We start from the raw sequence: 26,885 nt of genomic DNA, 5'->3' as shown, positions 1-26,885 counted from the left end.
ATGCTGCTTTCTTCATAAAAGTGAACTAAACTCTCCAATTTAATACATGATAAATTGTTATCAAATTTAACTTATATCTGAGTAAGTTCGCCATGTAAAAATCTAAGTACTACAAATATAACCTTAGGTGTTACTTGTCAGTATTTGTGTCGCCAATATTAAGTTAGATGACTTTCTTAATGTTTGTGCACAGACGTATCACCTCAAATGGTGCAATGACTCATTAAGTACTTAATTGATTTTACAATTTCAACCTTCCCCTTCACTTTGGCTGAGAGGACATTTATGTCACTTGTTTCAATATATAACCTTTCTTAAACTGATCATTTGTAGTTTCCAACAAAATAATCTCCCTCATTAAGTTTTTGTTTGTGCAACATTTTGGGATCTAAAGATTTTTTTTCACCCGTCCTGGCTGGTCTACAACAGTGTCACACGGTGGTTTTGAAACTGACAAAATTATTTTTTGTGTCTTGCAGAAATCATACATTGTGAACCCAATAACCAGGGCACTTTTCTCTTTCCTGATGTCTTTTTCTTTGACAGATTCTTTTTGTTTTCTTCATCTTCTTTTGTTTGTATCTGCTTGCTTTATCTTGTAACAGGAAATTATATGAAATCTGCTGTACTAATGATTTCTTCTTCCTCGTGTTTGGTATACTAGAATTCAAAATTCTTTTAACTCACAACCCTCACAGGAAGTTTTTCTGTTCTCTCACAGTTTTTCTTATACATACTTTTCAGTTATTTTTCTAGTTCAACTGTGAGCTTGTTTTTCCTTCCACTATTATTGATCAAATGCCATTTCTTCCAATCATACAATTAATAAATTCACTTCCCCTTTTTAGATCCTTTACTTGGACTCGCTTCACTCTCTTTATTTTTCTTCAAAAAATTCGCTATTTCATCGTCCAATTCTGGTAGAGGTTCTCGCCAGTATGTGTACTGGCTGTATTTATCTGCTGCGGAAAAATTTCCAATTTCACAAACTCCGGAGGATGTGACATGGAGTGGTGGGAAAAAGTGGTCTGCAATGTCACTCAAGCTGTTGTAGCTGTCAAATAAAATAAGAAGTTATTTTTAAAAATTAATGTTTAAAATTAGAAGAAACCATTATTATATTAGTACGTAAGTATGTGACTGTGGCTATATATGCTTTATTTAATTTTAGGGGTGTTTTTCAGTGAAATGAGAGTACTTTCTCCGAGCAGGAATGTCAAATAATACAAAATATGAAAATATCAGCATATTTAAAGTAAGAGAGATCTTAAAAGTATATACAATTTGATAATGAAAATAAAGATGAATTTCACATTTCAAGTTCTGTATGTTCCATTGTTTCAATAAAAACAATAAATTTTGAATAAATTTTTATGTATAATTGCCATACTTCAATAGATGGGTTGTGAACTACTTACGAAGTCTGAAAAGTTTTGGAAATCTCGCTCCTCAATTCCCCTCGGTGATTGATAGAGAAAATTCTTGATATTGGAATACCAACAGCCCTGTATGCCCAAACATCCTACATCAAACAAAACTAATCAATTATTATATAATCATTTGAACATTTTGGTGGCAAGACAGCCACTTGGCTGTGGAGCAAAAATAATCGCATAGGAAATGGACTTTAAACCCATGAAAACAAAAATTTAATTTCAATTTTTTCGGTGAACTTATTCACACATCATAACATGCATATGCATGCCTATGCACAATAGTGAAAAAATAATAAACAAACTGTAAACATTTAATATAAAGGCACTTTGAAATTCACATACATGCATACTATAAATGAGAGTAGTATGATAAATAATTTAGCCTGTTAGCACTCACGTTAATTTTGTTTCCAAAGCCGGAATAGAAAGGACACGGTCGTGTCGCCGGGAAGAGGGATGCTATGTCTTTCAGACAGTTAATCTTAAACTCTTCTGGCTTTCTCTCTATAACTTCCCTGAAAAGAAACAAAGAGCACTTTATGACAGGATTTTCTGTTTTTTTTATCATTGTTTTATAATAAAGCATAAACATTATATAAATATAATGTTTATATAATGTTTATGCTTTATTATAAACATAAACATTACATAAATACATAATTTTTTTTCATTAAAGAATTTAACATGGAATAAACAGTGATGGTCACTACAAAGACTTTACTCTCATTAGGATGAAAACCCCTCTGGACTTCTATACAGATTTTTCACCAGTCCATACTAGACCAACTAATATCAACTCACTTGTGGAAGGCATTGATAAGGGAACTAGGAGTCAACAACATGGGGCCATCTGGCAAACACAGCTCCCCCTGGCGGATACTCTTGAGGTACGATCTGGTCAGGGAGGACTGACCAATGGCCCGGGCCGAGAGGTACAGGAACTTGTAGCCGTTGAGGTGGATCTTGTTGAAGAGTTTGGCAACACCCATCTGAGACCAGTCTTTACCCAGCATTGGGAGGATGTTGCCAAGGACGTCCGACCTGGAAATTATGGGAGATTATTTAGTGCTTATCAATGAGAATATTAACAAATAATTAAATAAAAATTTTAAAATAAATAAATGGTTAAGGTTAAGGGGGGCATAAAATACAACTCCCAAATCTCTGGACTTCATCTCTAAATAATAAACTCACAAAAGGAATCCAATTAAAAGAAATCAAAACAGGTGCTAAATTAAGAGTATTCACAACCTGTCAGCATTTCATCAACTCTTGAATATTTTGCTTTCTTCTTTCAATCAGTATCTTAAATCACTCACTATCATTTGCAAACTTTTGTTTTTCATTCTCCACCCTGCCCACCCCATATATGTAATATCCACCCATATACAAACTTCTCTTACCTAGTTATAGTGCCATCTATGTCAGAGATGACAATTTTGTCGTCATAGCGCCACAGGTAGATGTGAGAGACGCACTTGGACGTTCCCTGGTACTGCGTCGTCACGGAGTATGAGATTGTGTTTTGCCCTGGTTGTAGCTTGACTCTACTTTGCCTGACTAGTTTAGACTGAAATGGAGAAAGCAAAGAAATGGATGAATGACTGACTGATAGAACGAATTAATAAATAGTTGAATAACATGGTGAGAGAGGTGTAGCAGCCTCCTGTACATATCCACCTACTACTTAACTCTTCTCTATCTTGCTAGCTAGGACTGATATGGTGAAGGAATAAATCAAGAATTGTCAATGAATGGATGCAAAGATTGAATTTACTTTTAAAATCTCATAAATTACACAATACATTACATAGCTATTTAAAAAAAAAAAGTAAAATGAATTGATTAGCAAAAAACGAAAACAGTCTAAATAAAAGATAAGGATATCATAACTAATAAACCAAATAAATTAATAAAAGCACAATTAAAATGTTCATTTCTAAGTGTGTCACCCTCAATCCAGCCAAATACAGAATGAAAGTTTTATTCGTGGATTTCTTTTTTTTCTTGACATATACAAAAATAAGAATTATAAATTCTAGCAAATGAAATACTCACTATTTGCTCTGACGTTAGCCTAAGACTTTTCTTGAAATTGACCTGTCCTTGTGAATTGCGGTTTTTGGGAGAGTTGGCCCGCCTTCTTTTTGGGGACCACTGCTTGAATTCCATCTCGTCGCTAGACGTGGAGGTGTCGTCTGCATCTTTTTTCCTGCAATAGTAAGAACTTGGTAAAAAAAAACTTGATATTCTCAAGTTCAACACCATCATCAGCGACCATTACAGTCTGTGCTAAAATCCTTTTTTAACCTCTAGGCCTTACAGGCCACTGTAGTCTAAAAATGTACTGTCCGAAAGCAGGAATAATGGCCAATGACTAAAATACAGACACTTGACACACACAGTGTTAAAGTTAAGTTACAAACTGCAACAACCACAACAGTAACTTCCGAAATATTTCAAATATTGACACAAACAATTGAGAATTTTTTTTACTGATTCATTTATTTATTGTACTTTAAGCCCCTCACCTGCCAGTTTCTCTTTCTCTCTGTTTCTGTGGTGAGTTGGGAGCACTGGTGGGAGGACTGGAGGTGGGAGTGGACGTCTGACTACTGGGCTGGAAATAATGAAAATTTAAAGGAAAAAATATTAGTTTTTGTTCACAAAGTTCAAAGCACTTCAAATTAAGTTATCATTTAAAAGAAAAAAATCTGAAATATTTATTTAAAGAGTGCTGATAAAATGCTGTGTTCTAACATGATATTTTTAGTCCGAAAAGTTTTTTTAAACTTTTTCATAATGTGTAATTATAGGACAAACAATGTTAATGCAGACAACAGTGATATATACCTTCTTGGGCTCTACTTTGCTGACATCTACCGCCACCTGACTTCCCACCTGACCCTTTTCCTCATCCTCGGGTGGGGCACGTCGCCATGAGAACCAGGAAGACATCCCCGCGCGTTTGGCCCTCTCTTTCTTTGGCATGTGCTGTTTGATGAGATTAGTGACGAGGGAGTCTGGAAGGGGGCGCTGGAAGGCCATTACAGAGAGGATCATGGGGCTTGCCGTCTGCCAGTTGTAGAACCTGATAGAAAATAAACGAAGTTTTTATCAAAACCCATAAAAATCTTAAAGCAAATTACCATCATAAAAAAAATTTACAAATCAAAATTAAAAATCATGGATTATAACCATAAAAAAATTATTTTTTTTTACCACATAATATGATTTTAATCAAATTTATATCAACATAAATAATCATCAGTCACACATTAAACTTGAAGTTATGAAAATCTAATTTTAAAATATCTGTAAAAATATTAACTTTATTGATAATCTTGTTTATTTTGGTCTTAATCAATGTATTCATTTTGCTAACATGATGATAATTTTGGGTATTGCTCTGTGATTAATAATCGGGAGAACTCTCAGACTTGATAACTTAACCCACATTTTGCTAATATGATGATAATTTTGGGTATTGCTCTGTGATTAATAATCAGATTTGATAACTTAACCCACATAAACGCCCGTTTTGGTGAAAAGCTCAGCCTTGTTACATTATCACTTATCTATCACTGATGAATGGAACATGCACAGCAGTACATACCTTGTTCCGATTTTTATCACCAGGTTAGGGTCGGAAATGATCTGCATGGCGTTTTCACAGAACTTGTCGTATGTCACGTAGTCTTGTAAGAATTTGTCCATTGCGATGTTGCCCTCGGCCTCTTTCAACCCTCCACAAAGTGACAGGGATAAATCCCAGTGCTCACTACAACAAATAAATAAATAAAATCTATAAAAATTATATTCCAAATAAGCTAAAACAAACTAACTTAAACAAATTTTAATAATTCAATCTCAATATAATTTTCTAAAATGCAAAATTTTAGTTGTAAGAATTGCTTTTGGGTAACTAGAGACATAGCCTTGTAAAATTTTTTGAATTCTTTCAATTGTTCTACTTGCACAATTCTACTTATTGGTAAAAAGATAAAATTAACTCCTGTATTCAGACATGATTTTGCAAGAAAAAAGTAGCAATGGCAAAATGGGGGGCTTCAAGTTGAAAATCAGCCAGAAAAATTGGAATTGCTTTTAAGTGGTGAAAAGCATGTCTGCAGTGTGTGTGTGTGTGTGTGTGTGTGTGTGTGTGTGTGTGGGGGGGGGGGGGGGGGGAATCATTTCTTACCTTTCCTGTATATTTCCTCCTATTGCACCTTCCACACTGTTTGGTGACTGCGGTAAAGACGACCCTTTCCCCGACTCAATGTCCTCATCCCTGATTGGCTGCATGTGGTGAGCATGTGTGAACCTGAAATTACAAGGCATTCTGGGTAATATGCATGATCTAACCAGACAATATGTCCATTCCAACAAGACTAATAATATGAGTGCAACAAAGGTCAAGTGCACAGCATTCTGGACTTTCACTTAGACTGGACGCATTGGAGAAAGTTTCACTTGAAATCCTAAGAGGCTAATATAATAACTTAAACTATGTATAAACAATTTAGGTAAAAGAACTTTTTATCTCAAAGAAGATAAAAATCCCAGATCCCACTTTTATACAACCCCCAAATCCCACTTACTGATGTTTTGGTGGGAAGTACAGTGCTGCCACCTCTGGGTCCATCTCCTCAAGGTTAAGGTCATCCAGGTATATACCCTCCTGCACAGGCTGGTGGCGGATCTTCTTAGTGCTCCTCATGAACGTTAACAGACCTGTATCCTCTTCTTTAGCTTCAAAAAATATAAGTTACTGAACATAATATATCTTCCATTAAACATTCTTTGAGCTTGAAGGTCTGCCACTTAATCTTCTTTATCTTCTAAGAAAAAAACTGCACAGTGAGTTCTTCATCATTTTGCAACACACTACTCTAAATTTTAGATGATAAAATGTCGAAAAGACACAAATTCTTCCCTTACCTTGTTCTATCAGAATTTCTGGAGCCTTGGTGGGAACTTCGATGGCCAACGGTGACTCTACATTATTCAGAGTCTTTTGGGGCAGCTCGCCCCACGACCAGTCGAGGTTTTCTGATGGTTCAGAAGAGAGGACAGTGTCGTAAACTACGTTTTGTTTCTCTATTTCTGTATCACTGAATGGACTGGGTGAGCGAGTGGCAGTGGGACTGAAAATAAAGAATTAAATTCATAATTAATTTACTATTTCAAATGTTTTTCTTTCCGTTTCTTTTTGTCTAAAATGCAGGACAATTTTGAAATTGAGCAATATAGTTTTTTTCAGTTCTTGCAAGGGAATATGATTGGGTTGTTATACATGTTCTATTGTTTGCTCCTACTATGAAAAAAAGATAATAAATTATAATAATTATTATACACAAATTTGTTATCTTTTAACTAAAAAGTTAATGTAGGTCAAACAAAATGTAGTTTTGACCATAACACGGTGCCTACAATAATTAAAATTTTATTCATAAGTTACAGACAAGATGCATTTATCTTACAGCAAGAAAACAATATAAAATATACAGACAAAGATACTTACCTAACGACCGGTGTGATATCCCCATCACTGAATGGATATAACTGCGAAGCATAACGACTGTTCGCCCATTCTTCAATACTATTCCTCTTATCTTCCTCCAGCACCGGAAGACTTACACTCCGCGCCATCGAGTTCATATTTATCATTCGCAGCTCATCGTCAGACATAGGGTCCATATCAAATATCTCCTCATCATTGAATTCTGGGATATGGTCCTCATCCTTCCCAGCATGCCTTGGAGAACTCTTCGCTGTCGTACTGTCCCCGCTCATGGTTCTTGCTGACGATTTTCGCTGTCTGCCAGGCAGCTCAAGATGTTCCTGCTCCAGGCCAAATCTGACAGGGGATTGTGTTGGCGTGCCTGATAAAGATTTGCACTGCCCAGTGTCGCCATCTATAGATGATCCCAGACTCCCTTTTTCCAAGCTTTCTAGGCTGACCTCTGAGCGACATTTCTCTCGTTTGCTTTCCAAGGTATCCAAGACACTGGGGGCAGAGAGAACAGCAGACAGCTTCTCCTGGAAGGGGAGCCACATGATACTAATTCAATTCGATTTATTCGTGTTCAAATCTGTGAAGACAGACGTTTTAGGTAATGTGTGATTGCTGTTGACTTTATTTCACCATTCCAAAGTGAAAATTATGAGAGCTGCTACCACCAGCTGGGTTAGACAAACCAAAGGGATAAAAACATAGTACAGCGATGGCCAAAAAAATTAGGTTAAAAAAACTTCAAATATGCCTAAGAACACTTTTTACCTTTCCCTGTTCTTTCTTCAGTTGTTTGATGCCCTCTTTCATAATTTCTCCTGGAGATGGGGTGGCAATGGGCGAGGTAGCCAATTCAAAGAGAGACTGAAAAAACATCAACAATTTGAAAATGATGATCAAATGTATTATGACCAATAAATCTCCACATTCTACACCATTCCTTTGGCTAAAATAAGTTCAAATTGCAGATAGTGCTTACAATAAATAAGTGGATGTACAAAAACTTCATTAAAAATTTTTATATGCAAATAGATAAGCAAAATATTGAATAAATAAATCAAAAGTGGCTACAGGAGAAAGCTCACCTCAGATTTTTCATCTGTTGGCTCTACAAAGAATGCCTCCCCAGACTCTCCCAGCTTCATGTGCAGGTCTACTGGATCTCCATTGATCTCAATGTCCACCTGAGGAAGGAAAATGTTGTTTACGGTAATTACTCATGAGTGATGAATATAGGTGAATCTTGAAAAGTAAGATACTTGAAAATTAAGATAATTATTTTAAGTATAACATTAAGTATAACATGAGGTGTCTGCTCATGAAAAAAATCACTTATGAAAAAAATCACTCAGCACCAAACAAGAATTTTTTTTATTGCAAGTTAAAATTTCATTAAATATTTTCAAAATCAAGACTCAACAAATTTTAAGTACATTATTTGATAATTATATGTTTTGGAAAAAACTTAAAATATACTCAAGGTAAACAACAGATCATAAACACCAATCCTCATAACTGTTAATTTAACCACTTTCCCCTTTCTTATTGTAAGCAAATTTTATATGCAATTTTCACATCATAAAACCTGGAACAACCGAGGTGTTTTAAATTTGCCCACTAGTAAAAGACCACACTTACCACTTTTTCCCTGGAATGTATAACCCCCAGTTTTCCAAAGCGTACATGGAAGGGGGAGCTGACGTAAGACCCATCTTCCTGCTGTATGATGATCACGTCAATAGCACCTGTCAAGGTCGCCGCGTTTATCTCATTGTAAGCGGCTTTAAAATTAGAGAGCAGCTTGCCAACGTAGTTCATTCTTCTTGTTGCTGGGTTCAGAAGTTTTCTTTTCCTCACAGCACCTGTAGGTATTTCTTTATCTATCGACTTTTGGAGGTTACATCTTGAGTGTGTGGCGTCACCTCACCTTAGTGAACCAGGCGGTGGTCTGGAAAGTGAAATAAGAACTGTAGATTAATGTTTAAAATTGTATAACATATCTCTCCCTCTCTCTCTCTCTCACTCACACACACATACATACACACACACACACAGTTCTATCACGATTCAGCCCACTGCTCACATGAACTAGTAGGCATCAGGAAACTTACTAGCCCAAATCAAAATCAGCAAGTCCCAGGATAAAAACTATGGATATTTGAAAAGCAATACCTTACTAGTAACTGCACTTGACTACCACTTTAGAATTCCGATTTTCCTTTTTCCTTTGTGTGTGTTTGTGTGCTAGTAATAATCCAAATCTGCAGTACTATTAAACTGCCTCAGACTACTGCCCTACAACACAAACTGCCCAAATTACAATACTCACTTAATCCTTGCTAGTAACGCCATTTCTTGCACGTACTGAATCTTACCACAATCCCATGATTCACAATTACAAGATCCCAGCTCTCACACCGAGTTAATAGAGGTTAAGTCTTAATTACCTGACTTCCACACTGAGTTAACAGAGGTTAAGTTTTTATCACCTGCCTACCTACCTGTAAAGTAGGTGTTTATGCTAGCATTCCATTGGAAAATTTGTCCCACCAGGTGCAGTGTAAGGTATGCTATATTGGGGAATTTCCAGTCAAATCTTATTTTCTCCTACTTACGCTTAATTGCTCGACCAGTTCCTGCACTTGCATTCCTTGTTTTCTGAGCACCGTTTCTCATGAGTAAGATAGTTCCTTACTCGTCATGATTCATTTAAAATATCTTTTTATAACGTATAATTTGCATTAATATTTTCATTATTTTAATATTGTCATTATTATTATTATTTTGTTTCTCTCAATATAATTATTTTGTCACTACTGGTATCACAAACAGTGTTTATACACAGTTTAATTATTTTATTAGTTGAATAACTATTGTATATATTCATTCTATGTTCTGTAATAATTTTTTTTTTTTTCAAATCTTTCTATAACTTAGACCAATGTCATACAGCTAACAAACTTCTGGACATATTGGTAGAACTCAAATATTAAAATATCAACAAGAGATATTTTCATTTCTGAGGTTGGATCAATTTTTCAGGCATGAGTAGGGAAAACTATGCATGATATTAAGATATAAATGGAAATTTTAAAAATGCAAAATGTAACTTACTTCCTGTAAATTACCAGGCGTCCAGGTGCACTTAAGACTGACTAAGAAAGTAAGGAATAAACAAAGGAGTAAATAAATTATTTACATAATGCAGAATGACAGCAATACTTCAGCCCTTCACCTGTCTATACCAGTGCTATGAAACAGGTTTTCATACAGCTCATGAGGTATTCCTTACTCCTCAACAGATGCTATTAACCTTTTGTAACCCTTTAATGTTCAGATTCTACCCTCACTACATTGAATGACCTTAAGCAATTAGTTTGTTTCAGCACGAAAAATGAAACTGTAAGACAATATATCATTTAACTGGTCTACGGTTAATTTATTTTCTATTTTTCTTAGCAGAAAAAGGTGTACTCTACATCAAAATTTGATCTTAGTTCCATGCTTCAGAAAAATACCACCTCTTTTTCAAGAGAAAGAAAGAAAATCTATAAAGCTACTGTTTTCACAATCTCCAAAACGTTGCCCACATACTCCGCCTCCAAAATAATTGTTCATTAACCATAACTAACCCAACATCAACACACCTAGAAAACCACAGGATATACATATCATTTGCACCTGTATTGCACAGCCATTTACACATCTACATATTATTCTTAACCTTACCATATGTTATTGCTGCTAAGGGCAAGCTGTCAGCAGAGGACACAAGTGAGGTAAATATATATGCCTTACCTGATGCCCTTATCTCTGTACAGCTGACAGGGCATGGTTCGCTTGACTAGTAATTGCTTCTAAATTGATTTGTAATATAAATCATCTTTTTGTTAATATATATTGCATTTTTATATTTTATTTATCCAATGCATTCACATCACAATAAAGTAGAACATAAACAGATGATTTACATTCACTATATAATCCCCACTGTATCCTACTATCTCTGCAAATAATTGGACTACACCCCTTTCAAAATTACTTAGAACTCAGTTCCATGCAAATCAGTTATCATATCACCAATTACTCATACCAGCAGAAGAACAGCTTGCTAAAAGACGGTATGCGCTTTTTTTCGTGAACTTTTCCCTGCACAGCTTGGGAGTCCCAAACAGGTGTCAGACAAGGAAACAGATGTTAATAGATCAGAACCTGAGTTAAGGTGAGAGACCCGGTTTAAGATTAACACTATATATATATTAACACTAATCCCCATCTGAAAATGTTCCTACGTCACTTTTTCTCTATGTCTAGTTCATATCCTGCAAAGTTACTTATTTTTCTTCATTCAGAAAAAGTATTTGATGTCCATTTTTTTATTTTTTGTAATGTACAAAAAAACAATGGCAGTCTAAGAGACTGGCCAGTCATTAAGAGCTAAACATATTAATTGGAAATGTTGTAAAACATTGAATTTCAGTTCAAGTATGGGCTAAGCTATGATTCCTGAATTGGGAAAATGGCTCTTCTTTTTCAAGAAATTTTTAATGTACATAATCCTTTTCAACAATTTAAACAACAATCAACCTGGCGTGTTGGAAAATAATGCTTTCAGTAAAGAGATAAATTTTTTTGTTGCCTAAAAAATATAGGCAATGCTAAAATGCATCTTCCACATGACTACAATCAGATCTGTATATGCCTTGCAGCATCAATCTGGAAACTAGGTCATCCAGGGGTTAATAGCTCACCAATTATCTAGGTCACAAGGTCACTGATTGACAATTTCATTGTCAGTGGATGCAATTTGGGAGAAAATGACACGTTTCCTATTGAGTAATTGCGCCTAGATTAACTATGGACAAAAACACACCAATGTGGTGGTGAAATGTTGGTGAAGCCAGCAAGTATATGGAGAGACCAGAAAAACATGAATTTCAAATTGAGAATTTTTTAACTTGGAATAAACTAACCTCAGCTGTTGTTACATCTCAAATTTTTAAAGCATGGAAAAGCAAAGGAGCATTTGTCATGCACAATCACTGGGAGAGGAGTGAGAGAGGAGGAAGAGGAGGACTACTTTTGAGTCAAAATATTCAAAAAGGGAAAATTACTCTAAAGCATAAGTCCTTTAAGCAAATTTATAGAGAAGAAAATGAAAAAAGTTGCTCCTGCTTCAAGGTGACCACTTTAACTTATACGTCCTAAAACGAGGGGATTTTCCTTTGCTCTTAATGTTTATTTAACACTGCAGTTACACAAATGCCTACAAAGCTTACTTTGATTTTTTTGTACGGTACCAAAAATCTTTTCACCATTGAAGGTGTTTGCCCTTTGCCTGATTTTTACATACAAAGCAAACAAAACAAGCACTTTTTGCAATACACTGGGTATTTTCTTTACCACAAATTTTATCTTTTCCATACAGAACAAACCTTACAGACAGGTCAAAATCTTTCAGTTTCCTTTTTTTATTGTATGTCTACAGCACACAGACACAGTCTACATTGTGTTGAATGAATGTGGAAAATTCCAAAAGAATTGACCTTGAACAGGACACAGTATACAAGCAAGTCCTGCAGTATTTCAAGCACTTCCTCACGTTTCATCTCACGTGAGCAAATGCACATTCTGAAATGTGCTCTATATTATCGAATAACATGAGATTGCCCAAAAAATTGATTGCAATACACCACAAAAAAAAAGACCCCGTGCAAATAATCAAAAGATGGTTACTATAGGCAACCATAAGAAAGCAAGTGCAAGCTGCTGGCTACTACTACTACTCTGGGGTAGCGCTAACACTCGCCAATTTAGCCAAATGCTAAAATTGACTTAAATTGGCTATAGAAAAAGGGCTTGATTTGAAATGTTTTAGCCAAATTATAACCATTTTGGTAACAAATTGACAAAAATGTGGTGATTTGGCTAAGCGAAAAAAAATTGCTAGCGCTACCCCAGCTACTACTAGTATTTGCTCATGTTGAGGCCATAGTTTCTCTGCATGGGGTAATGTATTCAAGCTGAACTTTTTTCTAACCTCACTCATATCAAGACAATGCCATTTGCATGGGATAGTGCATTCAACTTAAACTGTGAAGTCTGCAGGGATTGACACAAGTCTGAAAAATTTCCCCATCTTTGTTTCTCAACACATCTGAATGGAACCATACTTGTACTTAAGTATAGGATATCTACTCATGACAATCATAATTGCTTTTTCAGTCAACAAGTGCGCTGTGCAGGAACCCATTAGAAAAACAGCTTGTATTACGAAACAATATCCAAACAACCACTCTCTTTTGGCTTCAAGCTTCTGATAATATTAGCATTAGGAACGCATGCTGAGGCAAAATGGGTGGAGGAAAATGTTATTTCTGATATCTGATCTGTAGAATAATGTATAATTCTGATTTCTGCTCATTGAGAATCAATATAAGCAAAACGAGATTGAGAGAGAGAGAGAGAGAGAGAGAGAGAGAGAGAGGCGGGTCTGGGAATAATCATATTTATAATGATTTGGCCTCATGTTATGAAATATACATTAATGCAAGCTAATTCAAGCTGGCTGTCTGTCTATAATCTCCTACTGTCTGCACATCTCAAGTTCTAAGAGACCGTGCCCTAAAAACAGCTAGACAGACTCCACATAATGGAAGTGCATATGGCAATATGACAAAAGATTTTTATTACATTTTTTTTATTATTTTTTATGCTAACGTACAGAATGTCAGTTTAACTGGAAGAATGCTCCCATATCATCCTGAGATCAACAAGGTGGACAGAGTTTGAATTTCCAATGACTTTCTAACTCTAGTAATTTCAATGAGTGAGACACAGACTGGGTTCCCATACCTAGATCGATCTAACAGGATCAATCCATCCCCAAGGGGTTTCTCAATAAATTGCTTTCAGCTTAAGTGGTTTTGATGTCTTGCACGCCTACTAGTACTTAATCTGCTAAACGATAACTAATTACCGCCTAGCAGCTTCATTAGGCATGACAGACATCTAAGTCACTTAAGTTGAGTGCAATTAAGCAAGACCTCTTGGAGATAGATCGATCCACAGTTAGTACGAAAGAGTCTGAAATGGTCTCAGAGAATTCCACAACTCAAAATTCCATATGATGTTTGGGAATCCCCACATACATCCAGCCACGAAATTCAATAGTAGTGCTATATACTTTCACTAGCAGTATGGTATATATTTTTTTCACAGTCTAATAAATTCCCATTGCCCTCCATCTCTGCACACAAGAGCAGGTGCCCTGACCCATATTACTGGCTCTTTAAAAATGTACTAGTAAGCCTTTCCTTCACAATAAACATTCAGTATACCTTTATCATCTATCTCACTAGCTGAAAAGAAAACACTTTTTAATTACACAACACTACAATCTTCATATCTTACCTTAAAGTCTCACACAAGCACATGTATCTCCATTCTGTCTTTGAAATGTTAAAAAAAATACCAGTTCTTTAACCACCTAGTCGTCCCAGATGACTAAAGTGAACCGCTGAGGGTACCCCGATTCTGTCAAATTGTAAATTGATTAGCCATTCAGGTCAGTCACATGACATGTCAGGCCAGAAAGGCAGGGCACAGAGCTACACTGTGATTGGTTGAGACACAAGGGGTGTGGCTTACTGCTGCGACCTAATTGGATGGAATCTGTAACACCACAATCACGTCTGGTCTTCTAAAGAGATTAACCCAGAACCGCAAAACCACTTATCTAAGTTTTATTGACTTTTTTTGGCTATTTAAATTCTCAAATACTGCAGATGTTCTGCACTTTGAAGTTTCAGCTCTGCATTATTCTAACAAATCTTGATACATACTTAACCCAGCAAAGCCAATGACATCACAGGATAATAAATCAACAACAACAAACCCTGATATTAACAGTAACAGACAGGTAAACAGAAAAACCCTGGGAAATTTTGCGCATCTCACTACACAACAGATGTGTCAGTATCTCACCAAGATCTAAACCATGTCAGGGAGTCACTTGGCCTGTCCATAATTAGGTTATCAGAAAACGGACAATATAAAATGACCTTCAATGTGGCTGATATAATTCAGTGCTCCTGCACTTGGTCAAAATAACCTGCTTTCAGTGTTTATAAATATCTAAAATGAGCACAGTCATCTCCACTGCTAATTCTGACCACTTGTAGTCATCCATGTTTGGTTCTATCTGTTATAAATTTATAACATGCTATTATTTTCTCACCTATCTGCAAAATAGATAATATTTAAGAGTGCTCTGAATTGAGTTAAGTTGGAGGTAAATAGTCACAAACCTACTCTTAGCAAATGAAATATGCTTTTTAAATAGGAGAACTCCACCAAAGAAGAGGTGGTAAGAAATAGTTTTGAAAAGGTAGGTGTTTGGATTGGCTTGAAATTGTTATGACTTCTATCTCTCCTTAATTACTCCTTATCCTGCAATTTTGATCAAAATCTGTGAGGAACTTTATGAGATATAATGGCCACCTAAAAAAAAAAAAGAAAAAAAAAACCCTAAAGTTAAACAAAAGCATCTTCTTTAACAGAGGTAATAAATCTTCCAATATTTCAACCAGACAAGTTGAATTGATTTTTAATGGTGTCCTGTCCACCATCAACATGCATGCAGGTCAGTTTCATAACGCCCCACATGGACTTGCACGTGCTTTAGTGGCGCCAAATTCCTTGTTATGCAAGTGGCCATTCATACGTAACACTCTAAATACTGATAAGCCAAAAGAAAACATACATTTATTGTATAAACCGCCAGCATTGTTACTGATACATTGAGTGCATTACGTAACATCTTGGTGACGTAACTAGCAGGTAAATGCCCTAATTTCAGCCTTCATGTGGATATAGAGGTCATTTTTTTTCTTTTGTGGCATATGTAGAAAGTGTTCAATAATATAATACAAGCAAAATTCAACAGGTCTCTAAAGATTTGCTCATCTACAATCTAACAGAAGTTGAGTATTGATTTTGAGGCATTTGTATAAAACTGTTAGATAACATTCTCGGCCAGACCAATAAAAGCAAGATAATAGTGGAAATTTTTTCTCTGGAGGCAAGCTTTACATTCCATTTATATTTAAATATACCCAACGAGCTGTTCTGACATAGTGCATGTATTTATTAATCAACTTATACCCCCCTTGCATCTTCATTCCTCACACCCTGATCAAATACAGTATGTATACTATTAATTTAAATGGAATGATTCATTAAAAAAGATGACAGTGAAAATTTTTCACCTTTTTTAAATCAGTAATTTTAATCAGTTATAATTCTTCAATAAATATATACAAATTTATAAATAAAAATTGTAAAGAGTTGAAATTTAAGATAGAATTTAAAAGAATGAAAATATTCTGCACTTTTACAATCCACCTAGCCCCCAAATTTTAGTAAAAAAAATTACAGACAATGGTCGACTTAACTTAAATATTGACCAATGTCCCCCAGAACCTGGACAACGTTGGTCAGTATAACAATAGTGACCATTACTTCAGAAGGTGTGTGAGGGGTGTTGCAATAACAGAGGCCACTGATTGGTCAGTCCGTCCACACCAGCCCACAGACACACCTCCCGGCATTTTGACCTCTTATGTAAAATCAGTTTTGCACACGGTAAGTGACCTTGACTTGATTAATGTGATTCACCTGATATATTTTCCTTTAACTTTGTTCTGATACTGTTTACTATGTTGTGAATTTAAGAATTTGTCTTTCAAAATTGACACCACCCTGGAGAAGTCAATTGCACCCCCCCCCCCCCCCCCCACCTCTCCCAATAAAAATGCTGCTTTTTTCCATCAGAAGATTACTCGATCATGAACTGGAGGGAGAAAGATGGAAAAAGGCACTAAACCATAGTGTCCTCTTTCATCTTTAATAGCATGAGAAATTGTCCAACTTTTCATTGAATGAAAATCAATATATCTTGAATTCCAAAACTGCAAATGACATAGGGCTTCAAATTAAACCCAACAACCTGCCCTTACTCCCGGTCTACTTAACAAACACACAGGTATGTTAAAAGCAAAACAGTGGCAAATGCCAATGTTTACATTTCACTGCTTGCCCTTCCTTAAAATTCCTACCAAAAATACATTGGTGAATGTGGGAGAAAAACTACAGGTAACTACAATAAAGTAACTGCAATGTTTACCTGCACTTGTACGTTGGTTTTTAAACCAGTCATTAATATCAAACCCAGCAAAAAAGAATGCCCTTCATATTACTGAAAAAAAATTTTTTTTCAGCCATCAACTGCAAATAAATCCCAGCACAGGTATGAAAAAGTGGTCTTTTGGTTTTGTTTACTTAGAGAGGGCATTAACCCAAGCATCAAAACAACCATAACAAACAACATGATTGGTCATAGTGGACACACCTCTAATATATTTGGGTCAGTAACACAAACTCAAAACAACGTAGATATCAGCGTCATCAAATTTATTATAAAAACATCCTATTATTGGTTAAACTTTCTGTTTAAAACTTGCAGTAAAAATAAACCAAAATCCATGTCATTTTTCTGGATGGTAAAAAAAGTTCAATATGTAAATTATTCAAATGACAAGTAAGGTGGTTTTTGTAAAATTTGTTAACTTAAGCTCTTTTTTATTATAAATGAGACTTTTAGTTGTTATGATATGCCATTCAAAATCAAACACAGAGATAGTCAAATTCGATCAGACACAATTAAATAGAAGACCTGGTAATCTTCCAAATAGGTCAACTCTTTTGTGTTGAGTTTTGCAACAGTTTTGGTACAATGGATTTATCTAATGAAATGATCTGTTTACAAGCACAGACATCAGCCGAATGAAATGACAATAATAACACAAACAACTGCCTCTCTATCAAATGATCCATGTTTTTTATCAGTTTCTATCTCAAGCCACTTGTGTCTCATGCTTTCAAAATATATATATATATATATATATATATATATATATATATATATATATATATATATATATATATATCCATTTAGATGAAATATAGTTTTAATATTTTTTATCCTTCAATGATATGGTTATGAATGGTATCAATGGTTATATATGACAATGTACTACAGACAAGTCACTTCATAATCATTTTTAAAACTCTGTAGATCATTTCCAATTAGAGTTTAGAAAAACTGACTGTAGTTTACAGCAATTCAAGTTACAAGTATCACGGTTCAGGTTAGGTTACACATACTGTTTGAGTTAAAGGAATTCCGTTTGATGTCCCAAAATGACCAGGTCAAGCCTTAACTTAAGCCCTCATTTTTGGCCAGATACTACGTCAATTAGATGCATCAGGTATTACAAATTGTATGTTTTGATCTGCCTACATATGTTATCAAGAGTGCACCACAGTCAGAACAGACGTTGGCGTGTTTTTATAACTAAATACGGCTGGAGGATGGGGCTGAGAGCTGTTTTTAAACATGAGTTTTGTGCCAATTTATGAATGAAAGTATATATCAAAGACAGACACACATATTATAGAAATGTGAAAGCATCATGAAATTATCAGTTTAACATCTCGGTAGAAAGTTGCACATATAGCATTTTTCAGGGTGACTTAGGATATATTCCCACCGAACATTCAAGGTGTCATGGATGTAATGATGATCATAATAAATGGTGGCAACTTCAATGTGAAACTGGACCCAACAAAAAACAAGGCAGCAAAGCTGTCAAATGTACAGACAAAAAACAGAAAATAAAGATGCAAAAAAGGTCATTTTGTCAATTTTGATGCAATAATAAATAATGCTTATAATAGCACTGTCAGTCAACACTGAATTTTAATCTTGCACAACAGGTAACATGGTCAATAACAGGAGCAGACCCAGAGATATTTTCTGACAGTATTACAAAGTATCTATGTTGATCCATCCTCCATTTTGATGGTCTTCCAACAGAAAAAAATAGATACCAGTCAATATAAACTTAATAACCTGACTGTCTTCCGGAAGACCCAGAAGATGGTCTTAATCCACCCCTTCAATAAGATTACAGTTTCAGGACCATGAGAGTTCAAATTCACATTATGAAAGTCTCAATATTTGAAAAATGATGACAGTGCATAAAATAATATTACATAATGTTTAAAGACATAGAAATACAGAAAATGTGCAGAGCCCCAGGCAGATGAGAGTTAAAAGTCACAAATGCAAGTGTTTGAGAAAAAATTATAAAGGAAAACAACAAAACTAGAAAAGCACTTTAAGAGTGCAGACCTCTGCCAAGGCAGCAATTGTTGATTATTATTGATAATTGATTGATTATTGATCCGGACCACCACCAAAATTTAATCATTGTCCTCTCTGGCCCACTTCCGACAGTTCCTGGAAATTTCTGCAAAATCGGTCCATAACTTTTTGTGTTATGTGGATGACAGACAAACAGGGGTGAAAATATAACCCCCTTGGCAGAGCTTGAGGTAAATATAATTCCAATGAAGATGCTATTCAAACTTTTAATCTTTTAATCTTCCAGTTTTATATATATATATATATATATATATATATATATATATATATATATATATATATATATTGATATATAACTTATTTGCAATATTTAACAAAATTTACCTGCATAATTATCACTGCTTCCTTATTATTAATCTAGCAGAGAGCTTTACCTTTGGGAGTTTACAGGGAAATATCAATAAGTGTGCTTTACGTAATCTCATTTAATGGCCTATTAAAGCAAATGACTTTATAACTCTGAAATTAATCTACTGATACCCAAGGGTAATTTACAGACTGACCCACTCAAAGGTCTTCAGGCCCATAAGTCACAAGAAAAGCACAAAACCATAATGCCCAAAATAGGAGACTACCAATCCTGATGCAATAATACATTATGTTTAACTGCACAGTCAACATCAACTTATGCACAACAAGTAACACAGACGAAAGTAAAAGTATAAGGCTCCAGGCCCATCAGAGTTCAAGTTTATACTTAGAAAGTGCCAGAATGAGAAAAATGAAAATTTCACAAAAAATGCATAAATACAATAAACATGATAATCCAATAGATCTGGTTTTCTCATGAGCTGAAGGCCAATCCTAAAAATCGTACTTGTAAGTTTAAAATTATAATAAGTAGCACAGTTTTTTTTTTCATAATGTTTGCAGTAGCAATGCAAAAAGATTGTTGTCAATTTTGATGTAACATTACATAATAAATTAGAGAATAATTATCACCAATTTTTGTTTATTGACTATAAATAGGATGGACATGTAGAAAATATGATAACCATTTGGCTTCATGTCCATGGGAGCTCCGAGTCCCACAATGAATATGCCAAAAAGATAATGAATACTACACTAAAATGTATAACTTCCAGAAAAAGAAGCCAATTAGACTGCTTTTCTAACCCGGGCTGCATTTTAGTCCTGTGTTTCTTTTTTGAAAGTTTGACAGTCATAAGTAACACGGTTTTCCCATAATGATCATCAAGGCAGCAGCACCAAAAATTGTGTTTTCTTCTATTTTGATGCAACATTACATAATGCTTAACAGCATAATGACCATCAATTTTTAATAATAAAATATAAGAGTCATGGATTTTCACAAAATGTGACTAGCATGGGTCTTCAAGCCCGTGGAGGTTCGAAGTCACACCTTGGAAATGCCAATATGTGAAAAATTTAATTTTCACAAAAAACTGTTTAATTGCCAGAAAAATTTATCAAACAGACTGCATTGCCTACTGAAGCTGTATTTTAGTCCCATTTTTCTTTCCTGTAAGTTTGAGAACAGTAAGTGACATGATTTTCCTTAAATGGTCATCATGGGAGCAGTGCCCAAAATGGGGGTTTCGTCAAATTTTGATGCAATATTACATAATGTTTAACAGCATAATGACCATCAATTTTTAATAATAGAATATTAGTCACATGAACATTCAGAAAACGTGACTAGCTAAGGTCTGCAGGCTCATGGTACTTCAAAGTCACACCCTGAAAATCCCAATATGTGAAAAATTAAATTTTCACAAAAAACTGTTTAACTGCCAGAAAAAATTACCAAACAGACTGCATTGCCTACTGAAGCTGTATTTTAGTCCCATGTTTCTTTCCTGTAAGTTTGAAAACAGTAAGTGACATGGTTTTTCTTAAATGGTCATCATGGGAGCAGTGCCCAAAATAGGGGTTTCTTCAAATTTTGATGCAATATTACATAATGTTTAACAGCATAACGACCATCAATTTTTAACAATAGAATATTAGTAACATGAACATTCAGAAAACGTGACTAGCAAAGGTCTGCAGGCTCATGGAACTTCAAAGTCACATCTTGAAAATGCCAAAATGTAAACAAGACAGCACTTTTCTGAAATGGGTTTATTTCCATTTTTAACACTTTTTTAACATAAAACAAAATTAGCAGTTTACTGCCATTTTTATATGACCAACTAAGAAAATTGATGAGATGGGAAAAATATCAATAGAACAGTGTAAAATGTCCAATTTCCTCCATTCTGAGATTCTAAACATAGTGGATGATTGAATCTGACAAACTGCAATTATATGTGTTTATTTCCATTTCTGACACTTCATTACACAATACACAATAACAAATTTACCATCATTTTTCAGTATTAAACCTCTTGTGTACGGTGTTGCATATATGCTGAAAAAAGTGAAAAAAAAAGCATAACTTCCCTAAAAATAACCTGATCATGCTGATTTTCGAACTTGACCGGCGTATTATGAATATTCATCAGTTCTGTAAGTTTCAAGCCAAAAGGTAAATCAGTATTCCACTTATCGTGTTTACGGTGTTGCATATATGCTGAAAAAAGTGAAAAAAAAGCATAACTTCCCTAAAAATGGCCTGATCATGCTGATTTTCGAACTTGACCGGCGTATTATGAATATTTATCAGTTCTGTAAGTTTCAAGCCAAAAGGTAAAACAGTATTCCACTTATCGTGTTTACGGTGTTGCATATATGCTGAAAAAAGTGAAAAAAAAGCATAACTTCCCTAAAAATGGCCCGATCATGCTGATTTTCGAACTTAACCAGCGTATTATGAATATTCATCAGTTCTGTAAGTTTCAAGCCAAAAGGTAAAACAGTATTCCACTTATCGTGTTTACGGTGTTGCATATATGCTGAAAAAAGTGAAACAAGGCAGCAAAGCTGTCAAATGTACAGACAAAAAACAGAAAAAAAAAGCGCAGGAAATAGGATACTGTCAATTTTGATGCATTAATGTATTATGCTTACTGTAACTGCATAGCCAACATCAAATTCTAATTGTGCATAACATTGAATTAGGATGGGGGTAAAATGTGTAACAAGCATTAGACTGAGTTCCCATACCTAGATCAATCTAACAGGATCAATCCAACTCCAAGGGGTTTCTCACTAAATTGCTTTCAGTTTAAGCGGCTTAGGATTCTGGCATGCCAGTTTCAGTAGGCGTGACAGACAGCTAAGCCACTTACATTGATTGCAATTTAGCGAGAATTCCCTTGGAGATACATCGATCCACAGTTAGCGTGATAGGGTCTGGAAATAGTCCCTAAGGCTTGAGGCTGATAAGAGTTAAACTTTGGAAATGCCAGAATGAGATAAAGTGAAAATTTCTTAAACTCATTGCTTAAACTCAATTTAAAAAAAAAAAAAATATATATATATATATATATATATATATATATATATATATATATATATATATATAATCATACTTGTAAGTTAAAAAAATACAGAAAGTGTTACAAAGTTACAGTACAGGGCTCCTGGTCGATGGGAGTGATAAGTCACATCTTGAAAATGCCAGTTTGAAAAATTAAAAATTAAAGAAAAAATTACAAAAAATATTCCACTAAAGCTGCCATTCAGTCTAGCTGCATAACCATGATATGAATCATCCAACTTCAGTTTAAACAGTGTAAACAAGTCACAGAAATATAATATATTTTGTTTTACCACAAAAAGGGCAGTCATAGCTATTATTCTGATATCTGAACTTGTCATCAGACCATGTGACCTCCATAGGTGGCTATACTTTGTAATAATTTCTTAAGAGATTTTAACAAAAAAAACTTTTTAGAAAAGAATTATTTGCCAAAAAAGAACAGTTATTATCCCTTTAACTGTAAAAAGTCAAGTTGCAAATATTGCACAACAGGTAGTATCAATAAAAGTGAACTGTTACATACCCTTTGGAGTTATAAGTCCCACACTGAAAATGCCAGTAGGTAAAAGATAAAAAATTCAAAAATATATACAACAGAATAACATGGTCAATAAGATTACAGTTTCAGGACCATATGTGAGAGTTCAAATTCACATAATGAAAATCCCTATACTAGTATGTGAAAAATGATGACAGTGCATAAAATAATATTACACAATGTTTAAAGACATAAAAACCAGCACAACTGCTAATGTGGAAAAACAAAATACACAGCGCTTCTGGTGGATGACAGTTGAAAGTGTTATCTTGAAGATGCTAGTGTTTGAAAAAAAAAATTAAAAGAAAATGTAAAATAAAACATAACAAATAATACCAATAAAGCTGCTATTCAAACTTTTAATCTAGCTGTACAATTACTAACATGATATGAATAACCCTATTGAGTTTGAGAATAATAAGGCACTGTTATTCATCTTTAGCATTAATGTAAGCGTTACACAAAATTTTTTTTGTAAACTTATTTTCAATATTAAATAACATTTACCTGCATAAAAATCATCATTTCCTAATTATGTGACACAGTTAAGAGAGATAAACCTATGGGACTTTACAATGAAATCTCAATGTGTGTTTATGTAATCTCATTTAATGGCCACTTGAAAATTAATTAAGCAAATTATTTTATAACCCTGAAATAACTTGAAAATTAATTAAGCAAATTACTTTATAACCCTGAAATAATTGCCTACTATCCATATACATTTATTGCACCAAATAGCACTCTACTGCATTGCTTTCAAAACAGAAAACAATTACAATGGTTTTCCAACACAAGCTGCACTTCAGTCTTTTCAGTAAGGTTGATTATCATAAGTAACATGGTTTTCCCTTAATCGCTATCCTGGCAGCAGTGTCCAAAATAGGGTTTTCTTCAACTTTCATGCAATAAAACATAATACTTAACAGCATATTGACCATCAATTTTTTTATAAAAAAATAAAAGTATCATGAATATTCAGAAAATGTGATTTGGGAAGGTCTTCAAGGCCATGGAAGTTCAGAGTCACACTTTCAAAATGCCAAAATGTAAACAAGAGATAACTGTACTGAAATGATTTTCTTTCCATTTTCAACACCTTTTTTAAAACAAAATAATCAATAAACTGTCATTTTTAAATGTTCAACTAGGAAAATTGTTGACATAAGAAAAATATCAATAGAACAATTTTCAATGTCCAATTTGCTCCATTTGCAGATGCTGAACATAGTGAATGATTAAATCTGACAAACTGCAATGATGAGTTCCTTTCCATTTATGAAACTTTATTACACAATGCACAATAACAGGTTTACCGTCATTTTTATATAATCAACTAACAATATTGTTAAGAAGCAGAAAATGTCAAAACAACACTTTTACATATCTTATTAGTTACATAATGAGACTGTTAACATGCCCAAGAATTAAATCTGAAGAAATAACAATTATATACAAAAATACAGAAAATGCACAGCACTTCTAGTGGATGGGAGTTAAAAATCACATCTAGAGGATGCTAGTGTTTGAAAAATAATTTTAAAAAGATTTTAAATAAAACATAAAAATTTCCAATAAAGCTGCTATTCAAACTTTCAATCTAGCTGTATTAACTTGATATTAATAACCCCACCAAGTTTGAGAAAAATAAAGCACTGTTATTCATCTATAGCATGTTGGCATAACACATTTTTTTTGTTGTTGTAAATTTATTTGCAATGTAAAACACCATTTATCTGCACAATTATCACCAAATCCTAATTTTGTGACACAGTTAAGAGAGCTAAACCTATGGGACTTTACAGGGAAATCTCAAGGAGTGTTTTATGTAATCTCATTTAATGGCCAATTGAAAATTAATGAGTAGGCAAGTGACTTTATAGACCTTAATTTAATTAGTGATCACCCATTCCTACAGTACCATCATATAGCACAAATGTGTTATAGGTGTTGCATACATGCTGAAAAAAGTGAAAAAACAGCATTACTTCCCTAAAAATGACCCGAACATGCTGATTTTCAAACTTGACCTGCGTATTATAAATATACATTTGTTCTGCAAGTTTCAAGCCAAAAGGTAAAATGGTTTTCCACTTATCATGTTATCAGTGTTGCATATATGCTGAAAAAAGTGAAAAACAGCATAACTTCCCTAAAAATGACCCGATCATGCTGATTTTCAAACTTGACCTGCGTATTATGAATATTCATCAGTTCTGTAAGTTTGAAACTAAAAGGTAAAATGGTTTTCCACTTATCATGTTATCGGTGCTGCATATATGCTGAAAAAAGTGAAAAAAACAGCATAACTACCCTGAAAATGACCTGATCATGCTGCTTTTCGAACTTGACCTGCGTAATATGAATATTCATTAGTTCTGCAAGTTTCAAGCCAAAAGGTAAAATGAATTTTAACTTATGTTATCAGTGTTGCATATATGCTGAAAAAAGTGAAAAACAGCATAACTTCCCTAAAAATGACCCCATCATGCTGATTTTCGAACTTGACCTGCCTATTATGAATATTCAGCAGTTCTGTAAGTTTCAAGGCAAAAGGTAAAATGGTTTTCCACTTATCGTGTTATCGGTGCTGCATATATGCTGAAACATGACAGCACTGTTCTGCAATGGGTTTTCTTCCATTTTTAAAACACTTTTTTAACATAAAACAAAATAAACAGTTTACTACCATTTGTATATGACCAACTAAGAAAATTGATGAGATGGGAAAAATATCAATAGAACAGTGTTAAATGTCCAATTTCCTCCATTCTAAGATTCTGAAGATAGTAGATGATTGAATCTGACAAACTGCAATGATATGAGTTATTTCCATTTTTGACACTTTATTACACAATACACGATATCAAGTTTACCATCATTTTTACATAATCAACTAACAATGTCATAAAGATGCAGGAAATGTCAAACAAACACTTTTACGTATCTTATTAGTTTAATAATGACACTGTTAACATGCCTAACAATTGAATCTGAGGAAATGTGAAAAAACAGCATAACTTCTAAAATAATGGCCTGATTATGCTGATTTTGGAACTCAACCTGCGTTTTAGTAAGATTGACCACTCCTGTAAGTATAATGACAATTGGCCTATCTGTTTTTCTTATATTGTGTTATCAGTGCTGCATATATGTTGAAAAAAGTGAAAAAATAGCATAACTCCCCTAAAAATGGCCCCATCATGCTGATTTTCGAACTTGACCTGCGGATTATGAATATTCATCAGTTTTGTAAGTTTCAGGCCAAAAAGTAAAATGGTTTTCCACTTATCGTGTTATCGGTGCTGCATATATGCTGAAAAAAGTGAAAAAATGGCATAACTTCCCTACAAGTCACCCGATCATGCTGATTTTCGAACTTGACCTGCGTATTATGAATATTCATCAATTCTGTAAGTTTCAAGCTGAAATAAAAAACAGTTTTCCACTTATCGTGTTATCGGTAAAAGTGCACGACGGCAAGGACGGCGACGACGGCGACGACGGCGACGACAGACGCAGATGATGGCTATATGTACAGACACATCTGTGTCTGTACATAAAAACAGCATAACTTCCCTAAAAATGGCCCGATCATGCTGATTTTCGAACTTGACCTGCGTTTTATGAATATTCATCAGCTCTGTAAATATAAAGCCAAAAAGTAAAACTGTCCTCCACTTATCGTGTTTACAAGGAAAGTGCACGGCATCGGCGAC

The 26,885-nt window shown here is 34.4% G+C and overlaps 1 protein-coding gene across 3 annotated transcripts in view; it reads right to left on the bottom strand.

Annotated features, from left to right (window-relative positions):
- Nucleotides 1-26,885, bottom strand: part of LOC106165291 (phosphatidate phosphatase LPIN1) — a 28,602-nt gene continuing 1,717 nt past the window's right edge. Inside the window, exons 1-17 of one of the 3 annotated variants that reach the window (XM_086994748.1) lie at nt 14,365-14,503; nt 8,590-8,899; nt 8,037-8,135; nt 7,720-7,815; nt 6,961-7,478; nt 6,378-6,583; nt 6,038-6,188; nt 5,638-5,760; nt 5,053-5,217; nt 4,290-4,527; nt 3,968-4,056; nt 3,495-3,648; nt 2,840-3,006; nt 2,238-2,477; nt 1,834-1,951; nt 1,419-1,522; nt 1-1,054 (exon numbers count right to left, since the gene is read on the bottom strand). In XM_086994748.1, coding sequence (XP_086850874.1) covers nt 832-1,054; nt 1,419-1,522; nt 1,834-1,951; nt 2,238-2,477; nt 2,840-3,006; nt 3,495-3,648; nt 3,968-4,056; nt 4,290-4,527; nt 5,053-5,217; nt 5,638-5,760; nt 6,038-6,188; nt 6,378-6,583; nt 6,961-7,478; nt 7,720-7,815; nt 8,037-8,135; nt 8,590-8,769 — 2,871 coding nt within the window. In that variant the 5' untranslated portion in view covers nt 8,770-8,899; nt 14,365-14,503 and the 3' untranslated portion in view covers nt 1-831. Of the gene's footprint in view, nt 1,055-1,418; nt 1,523-1,833; nt 1,952-2,237; nt 2,478-2,839; nt 3,007-3,494; nt 3,649-3,967; nt 4,057-4,289; nt 4,528-5,052; nt 5,218-5,637; nt 5,761-6,037; nt 6,189-6,377; nt 6,584-6,960; nt 7,479-7,719; nt 7,816-8,036; nt 8,136-8,589; nt 8,900-9,062; nt 9,126-14,364; nt 14,504-26,885 lie in introns of those variants that run through there. The other 2 variants (XM_086994750.1, XM_086994747.1) reach the window with 2 other exon arrangements.

Source organism: Lingula anatina, chromosome 8, assembly GCF_051362555.1.
Source record: "Lingula anatina isolate TDL-2025a chromosome 8, LinAna3.0, whole genome shotgun sequence".
NCBI lineage: Eukaryota > Metazoa > Brachiopoda > Lingulata > Lingulida > Lingulidae > Lingula > Lingula anatina.
Note: the sequence above shows the minus strand (reverse complement) of the source record. Positions and strands in the feature narration are given on the sequence as shown.